The 15,382-nt window shown below is 33.8% G+C and overlaps 1 protein-coding gene across 5 annotated transcripts in view; it reads right to left on the bottom strand.

Moving 5' to 3' along the window:
* The window catches only part of WWP1 (WW domain containing E3 ubiquitin protein ligase 1), a 119,919-nt gene that overhangs the window by 73,346 nt on the left and 31,191 nt on the right, over positions 1-15,382 (bottom strand). For all 5 annotated transcript variants that reach the window (XM_029923206.1, XM_029923209.1, XM_029923208.1 and 2 more), the window contains 2 exons: positions 12,202-12,340; positions 11,449-11,573 (listed from right to left, as the gene is read on the bottom strand). In XM_029923206.1, coding sequence (XP_029779066.1) covers positions 11,449-11,573; positions 12,202-12,340 — 264 coding nt within the window. The remainder of the gene's footprint in view (positions 1-11,448; positions 11,574-12,201; positions 12,341-15,382) is intronic.

Below are 15,382 nucleotides of genomic sequence, written 5' to 3'. Positions count from 1 at the left end.
TAGTAACTGCAATCACAAAAATTTTCCAGAAGAATAGAAATATGGTTATATCACTTTTTATGAGAATACTATTTGTTCAAAACCTTGTTTTAATATATCTTAGTCTGTGCTAATACTAAGGAAATTTTAACAAAGAAAATTTGAGACTTAATAACTAAACAAATTAGTATTAGCTAAGTATATAAGACTACAACAAATTTTTAACTAACAATAAATTTGATTTATGCTTTGTCCTCTACAATAAATGGCACATTTCTCTACAGTGTTTCCCTACCATTTGATATAAGGGGATAATTTTCAAATTACCTGATTATTATAAAACATATGAGACATGATTCAAGTGAAAGTGAACTTAATGGATTTCAAAATGCTTTCTTCAACAAAAGCTAAGTTCTCAGTTCTACTAACACCATAAAAAAAACCTCAGTGTAGTCCCCAGCGTTTGAGTAGCAACCATCTAACTCCTCTCGAGTGTTTAAAGTACCTCTGTCAGTCTCAAAATTGAAAACAAAATGAAGTTCTATATATACTCTGATGTATATACTTTTTACCATGAATAATGACAAAGATTCTTTCCTTAAACAAACTCTAGTCAGGTTCCTCTGAGCCATCTTCTCAAGAAGGCCTCAACCTGGGCCTATAAACACTGGAAATACTCAACAAAAATGATCTCATCCACCACCTCTCCTATGAATTTAAAAAGCTTGAATACACACTGTTGGTTCTAACAACTCAGGGATGACTGTAGCCCCACCTGTGTGAGAAAGCTCAGGGCTTCTTGAAGGATTTAGCGTTTGTTCCAGTCTACAATGGTAAATCCTTCCTCTGTCCCTTTGAGATGTACACTTGACCTCTGAACAATGCAGGGTTTAGGGGCGCTGACTCCTAGTGCAGTTGAAAATCCACTAATTAGGGGATTAGGGGCACCTGGGTGGCTCAGTCAGTTAAGCCTCCAACTTTGGCTCAGGTCATGATCTCACGTTTGTGGGTTCGAGCCCCATGTCAGGCTCTGTGCTGACAGCTTGGAGCCTGGAGACTGCTTTGGATTCTGTGTCTCCCTCTCCCTCTGTTCAAAAATAAATAAAACATTAAAAAATTTAAAAAAAGAAAAAAGAAAAGAAAATCCACCTATAATTTTTGACTCCCTCCAAATTTAACTATTATACCCCACTGATAACCAGAAGCCTTACTGATAATAGTCGGCTAACACATATTTTTAAATGATATATGTATTATATACTGTATTCTTATAATAAAGCTAGGAAAAAAGAAAATTATTACTAAGAAAATCCTAAGGAAGAGAAAACACCATCCAAACCTGTGTTGTTCAAAGGTCAACTGTATATGTTATCTCCTATAACTCAGGAGTGTCTTTATCAAGGACCTGAAAGCCATCTTATGAAAAATATAATCATTAGAAAGGACAGGGCTTAGGACTCACAGTCCAAGTGGGAGAACAGAATAATTAAAAGAGAAAACTGGCCCAATCACCTTTACACCAATCAATGCTTTGTAATTTTTCACATTTCTAACTCTACTTAGCTTCCACCCACCTCTCTCTTCCCTTATTCTCCCTTTGAAATGCTCAGTTACTTCTGTACACAAAGTAGAGTTCAGATCAAACTGGACCCTCTTCCTCATTGCATATTATCTTACTGATTAAAATCTGTCCTTAACACTTTAACTAGTATTAGGCTTTGTTTATCTTTGATAACAGAGGGATTTTTCCTTTGCGATTAAAGAAATAGTGGAATTGAGAAAAAGAAATACAACTCACATATCAGTATCCACGGCTAGTGACATACCACATATCTCTGCTGAGCCAAACAAATAACTTACAAAATTTAGAATGGCATTCAGGTGATGTGAACACATAACTAAATGTTGAAGTGCAAATGAGGCTTAAATCCACAAAAACTCAGAATATATTTCAGAGGATCACATGAACAAAAACTGTAGACACCATCCAACTAGCTTATAACAAGATAAAATGAAGGTTAAGAACTGGAAGACTCATTGGGATATAAATGGGAAGTAAAAGAAGTTACCTAGTAAGCTACAGTTAGATTTTTGCAGGGGGGAATAAAAAGAGGATTTTATGTTGGTTTGGTTGTGGGTTTTATTTAAGGCTATAACAATTCATATTACACCATGAAGGTTGAAAAGTAAATACCTTCAAAACTGGAAGAAATACCTATTCAAATGAATTAAGCCTCCACCCTTGACCTAAAATATATCAGGAAAAGGAATAATAAAAACATGAATTTATGAGAAGAAAATGTCAAGACCTTGAGATCAGGAAGAAATTAGCCTTATAAATTTGAAGAGGGACAATGTCCAAGTGCCAAGCCAACAGGCTAAATTAAAGGCACCCAAGAATGTGATCAATTATGAATATATTTTTAAATTCCACAAAGCCATCTTAACTTTAGAACCACATTAACTTTCCATTATTCTAATTGAAAATAAAGAGATAAGGATCAGAAAATCTGTGTTCTAGTCAAAACCCTGCAATTACTTTGTTCCTGAGCAAGCCAATTACCTTAAAAGTTATTTAATAAATGAGTCATTGAGATCAGAGGACCCGAAGGTTTCTTATATCTTTAAAGCACTATAATTCACAAGCTTTAATTTTAAAAATTAATTTACTTTTCTTTTGTTGTAGGCTGAGTTATGTCCCCCTATCCCCCCAAATTCAAATGTTTAATCCTAGCCTCTGGTACCTCAGAAGGTGACTCTATTTGGAAATAGCATCTTTACACAAAGGTAATTAAATTAAAATGAGGTTACTAGGGTACTGTTCATCCAATAATGATTGATGTCTTTTTAAGAGGAGGAAACCTGGATACAGACACATGCACAGAGGGAAGACCATATGAATATAAGCAGGTGGACAATCAATAAGCCAAAAAGAGAGGACTCCCCAGAAGAAACTAACCCTGTTGACATCCTAATTTCAGTCTTCTGGCTGCCAGAATTGTGAGAAAATACATTTCTGTTCTTTAAGGCATCCAGTCTTTGGTATTTGGGTATGCCAGCCCTGGTAAACTAATATACCTTTAAATTATTCAAAAAAATTACAGATTGCCCAGGGTCTACAGGATGTTACTACTAGCATTTCTGAATCCATCAACCTCGAAAATGTATGAATGCTTACAAAATTGTTTTCCTCTGAGTACAGTCTGCTCAATTAAATTATGAGATAACTTCAATTTTATACAATTTATAAAAGTTTCCTTTCAAAGAACATTGAACATTATGGCCTTCCTACAAAATCATTTTGGCAGATAAATACGATAATCTTTGTAGGGAGGAAAATTATAATCTTTATATGAAGGTTCAATACAGTTTAATATAACAAAATCAGAAAGAATCTAGACAGCAATGATAAAAGTATGGTTAAATAAATTCTAGTATGTGATAAAGTATAAAATTACTAAATTAGCTTACAAAGAATACCACTGAATGGTACAGGAAAAAACATATAATATAACATTAAGAGAGCTAAGCAGAATACAAAACTGAATATAATCCCAATTCTTATTCTCACATGCCCACAAACAAAATTCACCAAATTTTCAGCAGTTATTATCTTTGGGTTATAAGTTATGAGGAATCATCATGTGCACTAAAAATTATGTGCCATGCATGACCATACACAAGATCATTCCTTCAGGTTTAGGAGAGGAGCTGTTCTACCTAATTCATAGAAACAAATACACAAGATCAAGCACAGTGAGGACACAGAAGAATATGCTCCAAACGAGAACAAGAAAAAACCTAAGAAAAAGAACAAAATGAAATGGAGACAACCAATCCACCTGATAAAGAGCTCAAAGTAATGGTCATAAAGATGCTCACTGGACTGGAGAGTAAAGTAGATGAATTTAGTGACAATTTCAACAAAGATACAGAAAATATAAAACAGAACTAATCTGGGCTGAAGAATACAAAAACAAAAATGAAAAATACACTAGAGGGAATAAATAGATTAGACAATGCAGAAGAATAATCCAGTGATATGGAAAGAAGGGTAACAGCACCCATACTAAAACAGCAAAAATAGAAGTAAAATTTTTAAAACTGAGGATAAGGTATAGGATCCCTTGGACAATATCAAGCAAACAATCATTTAGACTATATAGGTCCCAGAAGGAAAAGAGAGAGAGGGACAGAAAACTGATTTGAGAAATAACTACTGAAAACCTCCACAACTTGGAGAAGGAAATAGACATCATGATTCAGGAAGCACAGAGAGTCCCAAACAAGATAACCTAAGCCACAGCACATAAAAATTAACATATCAGGGGTACCCAGGTAACTCAATCTATCTGACTTCAGCTCAGGTCATGATCTGATGGTTCACAAGTTTGAGCCTTGCATCAGGCTCTGTGCCTGGAGCCTGCTTTGGATTCTATACATCCCTCTCTCTCTGTCCCTCCCCCAATCATGCTGTCTCTCTCTCTCAAAAAGAATTAACAAAAATTAAAAAAAAATTAATATATCAAAGATTAAAGATAAAGAAAAAATTTTAAAAGCAAGAGGAAAGCACCTAGTAATATACATAAAAAAAACCATAAAGCTATCAGCTGATTTTTCAGAAGAAACTCTGCAGACCAGAAGGGAGTGGCATGATATATTCAAAGTGCCAAAGGGAAAAAAACCTACAACCAAGAATACTATACCTGGCAATGTTATTATTCAGAATACAGGTGCTTCCCAGACAAACAAAAGTTAAAGGAGTTCATCACCACTAAAATGGCTTTACAAGAAATGTTAAAGGGACTTCTTTAAATGGAAAAGAAAAGGCCATAATTATTAGAAAATTATGAATAAAAAGATGTAAAATACAACAATATATACATAAAACATGGAGGAGAGGATCAAGAAAGAAGTTCTTTCAGAATGTGTTTGAACTTAAGTGACCATCACTTGAATACAGACTGCTATATACTTAGGATCATATATATGAACCTCATGGCAACCGCCAACCTGAAAACTGTTAATAGCTACACAAAAAACTGAGAGTAAGAAAGCCAAGCATAACCTTAAAAAAAGTCATCAATCATAAAGATAGAGAGCTAGAGAAGAAAAAAGAACAAAGAAGAGCTACAAAAACAACCAGAAAACAATTAACAAAATGTCAATAAGAACATGCCTATCAATAATTATTTTAAATGTAAGTGGCCTAAATGTTCCAATCTAACAAAAATAGGGAGATTGAATGGATTAAAAAACAACACCCATCTATATGTTGTGGAAGAAACTGACTTCAGACCTAAAGATACATGCAGAACGAAAGTGAAAGGATGGAAAAAGATATTCCATACAAATGGAAGTGAAAAAAAAAAAAAAGTCAAGGTAGCAGTGCTTGTACCAGACAAAACAGACTCTCGAACAAAGACTGTAAAAGACACAAAGAAGAGCATAACATAATGATAAAGGGAACAATACAAGAGGATTTAACAACTGTAAATATTTACACACCCTACACTGGAACACCTAAGTACATATAGCAAATATTAACAAATATAAGGGAAAAACTGACAGTAATACAAATAATAGTAGGGAACTTAAGCACCCCACTTACATCAATGGATAAGGCAGAAAATCAAAAAAGAAAACAGTATTTGAATGAGACATTAATAAACAAGATGGACTGAATAGATATATGTTCACCATTCCATCCAAAAACAATAGGATATGTATTCATTTCAAGTGTATATGGAACATTCTCCAGGATAGATCATGTTAGGCCACAAAACAAGTCTTAATAAATTTAAGAAGACTGAAATTACATCATGCATCTTTTTGACCACAATGGTATAAAACTAGAAATCAACTATAAAAAAAAAATTGAAACAAAAACAAACTAAAAAACATGAAGGCTAAACAACATGTTACTTACTATACAACCAACCACTGGCTCAAGGAGGAAATCAAAAAATACATGGACACCACTGAAAATGAAAACACAACAGTCAGTCCAATGTTTTGGAATATAGCAGAAGCAGTTTTTGGAAGGAAACTTATAGCAATACAGGCCTACCTCAAGAAACAAGAAAAATCTCAACTAACCCATCTATCCATACCCTAAAGGAATCAGAAGATGAAGAACAACAAAGCCCAAAGTTAGAAGAAAGAAAACAATAAAATTAGAGCAGAAATAAATGAAAATAGAGGAAAAAAACCCCAGCAGAAATGATCACTATAAACCAAGAGCTGTTTCTTTGAAAGGATAGAACAAAACTGCCAGCCTCACCAAGGGAAACAGAAGAATAAAATCACAAATGAAAGAGAAATAACAATTAACACAATAACAAACTACTATAAAAAATTTTATGCCAACAACTGGATAACCTAGAAGAAATGGGTAAATTCTAGAAACCTACGATATTCCAAAACTGAGTAAGGAAGAAATAGAAAGTCAGAACAAACCAATTACTAGTAAAAGAATTAAATCAGTAATCAAAAAACTCCCAATAAACGAAGTCAAGAACCAGATGGAGTCACAGTAGAACTCTACCAAACACTTAAAGAAGAATGAATACCTATTCTCCTCAAACTACTCCAAAAAAATAGAAGAGGACGAAAAACTTGCAAATACATTCAACAAGGTCAGAATCACTGATACAAAACCAAAAGACACTACAAAAAAAGAAAACTATAGGCTAACATTCCGGACGAACACAGCTGCAAAAATCCTCAACAAAATTTTAGCAAACTGTATTCAACAATATATTAAAAGGATCATTCACCACAATCAAGTGGGATTTATCCTGAAGATATTGGGATGGTTCAATATTCACAATCAATGTGATATACCACATTAACAAAATCAAAGATAAAAACCATATGATCATCTCAATAGATGTAGAAAAGGCTTATGACAAAGTTCAACACACATTTATAATAAAAACCAAACAAAGTAGGTTTAGAGGGAATGTAATAAAGGCCATATGTGAAAACCCCACACCTAATATCATACTCACTGTAAAAACTGAGAGCTTTTCCTCTAAGATCAGGAACAAGACAAGGATATCCACTCTTGCCCCTTTTATTCAACATAGTATTTAAAATCCTTGGTAAAGCAACCAAACAAGAAAAGGAAGATATCCAAAATGGCAAGAAAGAAGTTAAATTGTCACTGTTTGGAGGTGAAATGATACCACACGCAGAAAACCCTAAAGACTCTACCAAAAAACTATCAGAACTAATAAATGAAATGCAATAAATAAAGTTGCAGGATATAAAATTAATATACAGAAATCTGTTACATTTCTATACATGATTAGTGAAGTAGGAGAAAGAGACATCAAGAAAACAATTCTGGCTTAGTCAATTAAGCGTCTGACTTTGGCTCAGGTCAAGATCTCACAGCTCCTCGGTTCAACCCCGTGTTGGGCTCTGTGCTGACAGCATGGAGCCTGAGGCCTGCTTCAGATTCTGTATCTCCCTCTCTCCATTCCTCCCCTGCTCATGCTCTGTCTCTCTCTCTCTCTCTCTCTCTCTCTCTCAAAATAAATAAACATTAAAAAATTTTTAAGTAAATAAAATAAATTTAAAAATTAAAAGAAAAAAGAATATAATTCCATTTATAATTATACCAAAAAGAATAAAATACCTAGGAAAAAACTTAACCAAGGAGGTAAAAGACTGATACTATGAAAGTTGTAAAACACTAAAAAACAAAATGAAGATGAGAGAAATGGAAAGACATACCATATTCATTGGTTGAAAGAATATTGTTAAAATGTCCATACTACTCAAAGCAACCAGCAGATTTAATGTCATCTCTATTAAAATAGCAACAGTATTTTTCACAGAACTAAAACAAATCATCCTAAAATTTGTATGGAACTACAGAAGAGCCCAAACAGCCAAAGCAATCCTGAAAAAGAACAAAGCTTGGAGGTATCATAATCACAGACTTCAAGATATATGACAAAGCAATAATAATCAGATGGTTCTGGCACAAAAATAGACACTTAGGTCAATGGAACAGAATATACAACCCAGAAATAAACCCACACTTACATGGTTAATTAATCTATGACCAAGGAGGCAAGAATACACAGGGGAAAAAGAGTCTGTGCAATTAAGTGCTGGAAAAACTGGCTTAACTACATGCAAAAGAAGGAAACTGAACCCCTTTGTACCACACACATAAACTCAAAATGAATTAAAGACCTATATGTGAGATGTGAAACCACAGACTCCCAGAATAAAATGTAGAGAGTAATCTCTTTGACACTGGCCTTAGCAAAATTTTTCTAGAAAGGTCTCCTCAGAAAAGGGAAGCAAAAGCAAAAGTTAGCTATTAGAACTGCATCAAAATAAAAAACTTTTGCACCACAAAGGAAACCATCAACAAAACAAAAAGGGAACTACTAAATAGGAGAAGACATTTGCAAATGATCTATCCAATAAGGGATTGATATTAAAAAAAAAAAACTTTTACAACTCAACACCGAGAAAAACCAAATAATTCTATTTAAAATGGGCAGAGAGGAGCCTGGGTGGCTCAGTCAATTAAGTGTCCGACTCTTGGTTTCAGCTAAGATCATGATCTCAGTTTGTGAGTTCAAGCCCCATGTTAGGCTCTGCACTGAGAGCATGGAATCTGCTTGGGATTCTCTCTCCCTCTCTCTCCGCACCTCCCTGGACTGCTCTCCTTATCTCTCCCAAAATAAACAAACATTTATAATGGGCAGAGGACCTAAATAGATATTAAAAAAAAATACAGATAGCCAACAGACACACATAAAGATGCTCAACATCAGGGGCGCCTGGGTGGCTCAGTCGGTTAAGCGTCTGGCTTCGGCTCAGGTCATGATCTCAGAGTCTGTGGGTTCGAGCCCTGCTTCGGGCTCTGTGCTGACAGCTGGCTCAAAGCCAGGATGGAGCCTGCTTCAGATTCTGTATCTCCCTCTCTCTGACCTTCCCCTGCTTATGTTCTGTCTCTCAAAAATATATAAAAAACATAAAAATAATTTAAAAAAAAGATGCTCAACATGACTAATCATCAGGAAATACAAAGCAAAACCACAATGAGATATCACCTCACACTTGCCAGAATGGCTTTAAGAACAATAACAGCAAGAAAAAACAAGTACTGGGGAGAATGTGGAGAATGTACTGTTGTGGGAATGTGCCCTGTTGTGGGAATGTAAATTGATACAGTCACTGTGGAAAACAGTATGGAGGTCTGTCAAAACATTAAAGATAGAAATACCATATGATCCAGTAATTCTACTACTGGGCATTTACCCAAAGAAAACAAAAACACTAACTGGAAGAAATACATGCATCCCTATGTTTACTGCAGCATTATCTGCAACTGCCAAGACAGGGAAGCAACCATATCTATCAATAGATGAATGGATAAAAAAGATGGGGCATCTGCGTGGCATAGTCAGATAAGTGTCTAACTCTTGATTCGGGCTCAGGTCATGATCTCACAGTTTGTGACTTCAAGCCCTGCGTCAGGCTGACAGTGTGGAGCCAGCCTGGAATTCTCTAGGTCTCTCCCTCTCTCTCAGTCCCTCCCCCCAGATAAATAAAACTTAAAAAATTAACTTAAAAAAAATGTGGGTGTGTATATATATATATATATATATATATGTATATATGTGTGTGTGTATATACATATGCGTACATGTATGTATGTATATACATATGAATACATATGTACATTCACACAATGGACTATTACTCAGCTATAAAAAAGAATGAGATCCTACCATCTACGACAACAGGGACAGAACTAGAGGATAATATGCTAAGTGAAACAAGTCAGAAAAAGACAAATATCATATAATTTCACTTACATGTGGAATCTAAAAAACAGAATAAACAAAAAAAAGGAGGAATAGACACATAAATACAGAGAACTGATGGCTCCAGGAGGGAGAGAATGGGGAATGGACAAAAATGGGTGAAGGAGTGGGAGAAACAGGCTCCAAGTTATGGAATGAGTAGGTCACAGGCATAAAAGGTACGGTATAGGGAATGTAGTCAGTGGTATTATAATAGCTTTGTATGGTGACAGATAGTGGCTGCACCTGTGAACACAGCATAGTAATATAGAGTTGTTAAATTACTATGCTGTATACCTGAAACTAATGTAACACCACACATCAACTAAACTTCAAAAAAATAAAAGAGAATTCATGCAAACGCTTATTCCAATGCAGAAATAGCATATAAATTGGTTAAACCAAACATAATTCTGAAATAATGGAAGTTATCTGAAGTATTATATATTTACATCAATAATGCCATATAGCCAAGAAAAAAGTGCATATCCAGACTAGGCAGGGTATTATATGCTTATAAGACCTACTACTTATATCTATAACTAAGATAAAACTGCATGACCAAAAGCCATGGCATAGGAGAGAACTTTCATTGCTTCAAAAGAGTATTTTTTAAAACATCTGTACACATAAAAATTAGTAGGCTTTTACATATTTTTGATTCATAAGTCCTTATATCCAAAAACTACATCAAACACATATTTTTTAGGTTGTGTGCAGATTTTTGGTAAAAACAGACAAAAAACTTTAAAAAATAAACTCATTATTTAAAATATTAGCATTTTAACCTGTAACTCAGCATATCTTTTGGAAATAAGAAAATTTCTAAGAAAATAAGAAATGCATAGGAAGATATACATATCTGAACAGGGGTACTGGTTTGAGTGATCTACTGGATCACTCAATATTTTGAGAATTTGCTAAAAGAAATGAACTCTTACCCCAGAATTATGAATATAGGGATACCCCAAAAATTTTGCACATAAGGATAAGAGATTTACAAATAACTGAAGCTTAAACTATCTTACCCGACTAGAAAAATTTAGTATCATGGAAACATTATGTTCATATTATATTATTAAATGAAAAAAGCAGGGGATAAACCAGTAGATGCAAAAAAAAAAAAAATGTATCTATGAACAGGAAAAAGAAAAGAGACCAAGTTATTAGGAGTGGTTATCCTTGGATAGTAGAATTACAGATAATTTATATTCCTCTGTGATTTTGTATATTCTTTGTATTTTCTATTTCTATAATGAACTAGTTATATAAGAAAAGAAAATTTGAGTTAAAATTTATTCTGTATAAATTACTAACAAAATGTATAGGCTCAATTTATGATCATTTTGTCAAGTTTTAAAATATTTATAAGTAAATAATAAATCACTGATGATCACTGATAACACGGTACTCATGGATAACTAAGATCATTTTGTACATCTGTTAGGTTGAGAAAGGCCAGAGTGTTTTCTATTTCATATAATACCACAAACTTAAAAGCAATCACAGGCAATAACTAAAAGTTCTTTTTTGTAAATGCAGAATGATCCTTTGCTGTTGGACCTCAGGATACTTTGAAAAGAGTCTAAAAGAAGTTTTTAAAGAAACAAAGATTAGAACAAAAACTTACATTTTCTATTGTGTATTAACAGAGCTTGTTTCAGATCTATTGTTGCTCTTCCTAATAAAGCATCTGCCTTTAAAGTATAATGACTCCAAACTCGAAATTCCAATGTAGTCTGTGGGGTCACATTTCTGTATGGATACAATTATAACAAAAATACAGGAGTATACATTTACTTCAAAAATTTTTAAAAAGCCTTGACTTCAGTTTGAGAAAAAAATATTGTATGAAACAGTAAACTATCTTAGTAAAAACAATGGTTTCCTTTACGTATATTAGGACTTCAGTAACTAATTAAGAATTTTTATAATTACCAACAAAATAGTAGCAATAGATCAAGAGTCCTGTTGAGATTTCACAATAACACTCCTATCTGAACAAATTCCTCAAGATTTAAGACAACTGATGGCATTAATTTTAATACTTTTACTATGACAAATTTATAACCTTATGTTTCAAATGACAAAATTGAGGATAACTGATTTTCTACACTATTTATTTTTACAAGACAGTAACAGAAAATATGGGTATATGGAGTGATCAGTTAATAAAGCAAAAAACAAGAACTATTATGCTTCCTCTCTAAATAAAGTAAAATTAACAAAAAATCTCTTCATACTTAAAATTGTATATTCACACTAGAAAATAGCACTCCTACTCTGAAGTCATCCTACAACTACAATAACAAAACAATCACAAAAACATTCCAAGCATACTCCCCCTTTTGGAAAATTTGCATTCTCTATACAAGGTACTTACACGGTTAGCTGTTCATCCCATTTCGGATTAGAAGAACTACTGGATTTTGCGGTTTTCTTAATTTCTCCATCTACAACTACTTCTGTATATATTGCTGTTCCAAACCAGTTCTTTTTTCTTTTTAGTTTGGCACTAGAAACTAACAGGAACATGATAATCACTAGTGAATACATGTAAACAAATAGTATTTTGTAGTAATAAATCAAGAAAAACAGAACTATGCTTCTTAAGCAACTCAAACTTTTTTCACTGGAGAATGCAGAAACAATTCAAAAGGCCTATTATTGATAATGCCAGCAAACCATTTAAATTCTTCATAGTTTTCCAGAAATAAAATTCATATGCTATGATTCACCCAATTTAATCTATATAATTCAATGGTTTTAATATATTCACAGTTGTATAACCCTCACCATAAGCAAATTATAAACATAATCATCACCCCAAAAAGAAATCCCACACAAATAGTCACCCTATTTTCTCCCAAGCCCTCCCCGTCAGTACTAGGCAACTACCAATTACTCTCTAGATTTGCCTATTCTGAACATTCCACAGAAATGGATTCATATAACATATCGTTTTTTGTGATGGTCATGCTCTCTTGTGTGGACATGTTTTCATTTCTTTTGGTATACCCCTGGGAGTGAAACTGTTGGGTCATATCATAACTCTGTTGAATAATGCCAGACTGTTTTCCAAAGTAGCTGTACCACTTTACATTCCCACCAGCAGGATATAAGGGTTCCAATTTCTCCACATCTTTGCCAACCATTTGAATTTAATACTGAACTGCATCAAGCATCAAGACAAAGGTAAGTAGCTTCAGATTCAACATACCTATTAACCTGTGCATTATAGGTAGTGTTTCATACTTGCCTACTGAAAATTATATGAACTTGGGCAATTTTTTAAAAATACTTTATTCGGTTTTTTTGTATTTGCTTTTTCAAATAAAAACGTTAATATCAAAATGTCATTTGAGAAATTAATCATAACCCTTCACAAAAAGTGAATTTTATATCAAATTTACCTGATCTGGAGGAAGACCTATATAATTTAAGCTAAGCAGTTAGTTTTAAATAATTTTTAGAACTACTAATTCAAATAAGGAGTATGTATTTTCAGGGCAAAGTACTGACTACTAAGCAGTAATAACAACTTATCAAGATCACCTCTATCTTCTATTACCTATGAATACTGTGGGTCTGAGATGAGAAAAGGAACGCTTTCTCCATGCCACATCTGTATCACAGGTTAAGGATAGGAACATAAGCTAATGTTGGCTTCCATTTACTGTGAGAGAATAGTAACAAACAAGTCACACAAACAAATCCCTGAAATAAAAAGTGATCAATGCTGCAGCAAGATTATTTGAAATATAGTAGATCTTCACTTAATACCTGAAGTACAGCAAGAGAGACTCAAAGGAAATACTATATTTAAGGACTGGCAACATAAAACAATCAAAGAATGTTCACTCATATGCCTGAAGTGCTATTATCAGGGTCTTGGCAAAACTCATTCCCACTGCAAATTCAATACCACTGGAATGACATAAAGAAGGCACACAAATCTCTCAAAAAAATCCGTCAACCAGGAGTCTTCATTCCAAATTCAAGAGTGATTTCCTATACTCTGGTTTCTCTTCAGATCGCGTAAATCTTTAGCCTTTTATTAAAGAGTGATTTCACTGAAATAAGCAGGTCTTATCAATACGCTAGAAGAGGAAGGCAGTACTGCATGGTGTTAAAAGCAAAGTGTATCTTTTCACCAAATGGTGCTGGCGTAACTGGACATCCACATGCAAAAAAATTAATGCAAGCACAAAAGTAACATCCTTCATAAAAATTAACTCAAAATGTATCATGGACATAAATGTAAAACATAAAACTGTAAAACTCCAGAACATGAGGAAATCTAAATGACCTAAATACAATACCAAAGACATGATCCATGAAAGAAACAACTGAAAAGCTGTACTTCATTAATGTTAAAAATAGTAAAAAGACAATGTCAAGAGAATAAGAAGACACATCAGACTGGCAGAAAATATATGCAAAAGACACATTTGATAAAAAAAAGAAAAAAACTACTGTCCAAAATATACACAGTACTGTTAAAACTCAACAATAAGAAAACAACCTGATTTTTAAAAAATGGGCCAAAGACCTTAATAGCACCTTACCAAATAAATATGTGGACAGCAAATAAGCATATGAAAAGCTGTTTAACATGTTATCAGGAAAAAAAAAATTAAAGCCACCATGAGGTACCACTACACACATAACAGAACGGCCAAAATCTGGTATACCAGCAACACTACATGCTGAGGAGAATGTGGAGGAACAGGAACTCTTACTCATTGCTGATGGGAATGCAAAATGGTACAGTCACTTTGAAAAACAGTTTGCCAGTTTCTTATCAACTAGACACACGCTTAACATATGATCCAGAAATTATACTCCTTGGTATTTATCCAAAGGAGCTCAAAACTTGTATCTACACAAAAAAATCACACATGGATATTTATACCAGTTTTATTCATAACTGCCAAAACTTAGAAGCAACCAAGATGTCCTTCAGTAGGTGAATAAACAAACTGTGGTAACACCCAGACAATGGAATACTATGCGGCACTAAAAAGAAATAAGCTATCAAGCCACAGAAAAACCTAGAGAAAATTTAAATGCATATTTAAGTTTCATTTAGTTTTACTAAATAAAAAATGTCAATCTGAAAAGGCTATATACTGCATGATTCCAACTATATAACATTCCAGAAAAGATGGTAAGATGATCAGTGGCTGCCAGGGTGTGGGGGATGGGTGAGGAATGAACAGTTGGAGCACAGAGGAATTTTAGGGCAGTGAAAATACTTTGTATGTTACTATAACAATGGATACAGGTCATTACACAATTGTCCAAACCCACAGAACGTATAACACCAAGAATGAGACAAACTATACACTTTGGGTGACTATGATGTGTAAAAGTAGGTTCCTCAATTGTAATGAATGCACCACTCTGGTGAATGATTAATAATGGAAGAGGCAATGCATGTGTAGGAGCAGAGGTATATGGGAAATCTCTGTACCTTCCTCTCAATTTTGCTGTGAGCCTAAAACTGCTCTAAAAAAAATAAAGTCTTAAAAAAAAAAGAACCGGGTTGGACATATCTGGGT

Source organism: Suricata suricatta, chromosome 15 (assembly GCF_006229205.1).
Source record: "Suricata suricatta isolate VVHF042 chromosome 15, meerkat_22Aug2017_6uvM2_HiC, whole genome shotgun sequence".
In the NCBI taxonomy this organism is placed as follows: Eukaryota; Metazoa; Chordata; class Mammalia; order Carnivora; family Herpestidae; genus Suricata; species Suricata suricatta.
Note: the sequence above shows the minus strand (reverse complement) of the source record. Positions and strands in the feature narration are given on the sequence as shown.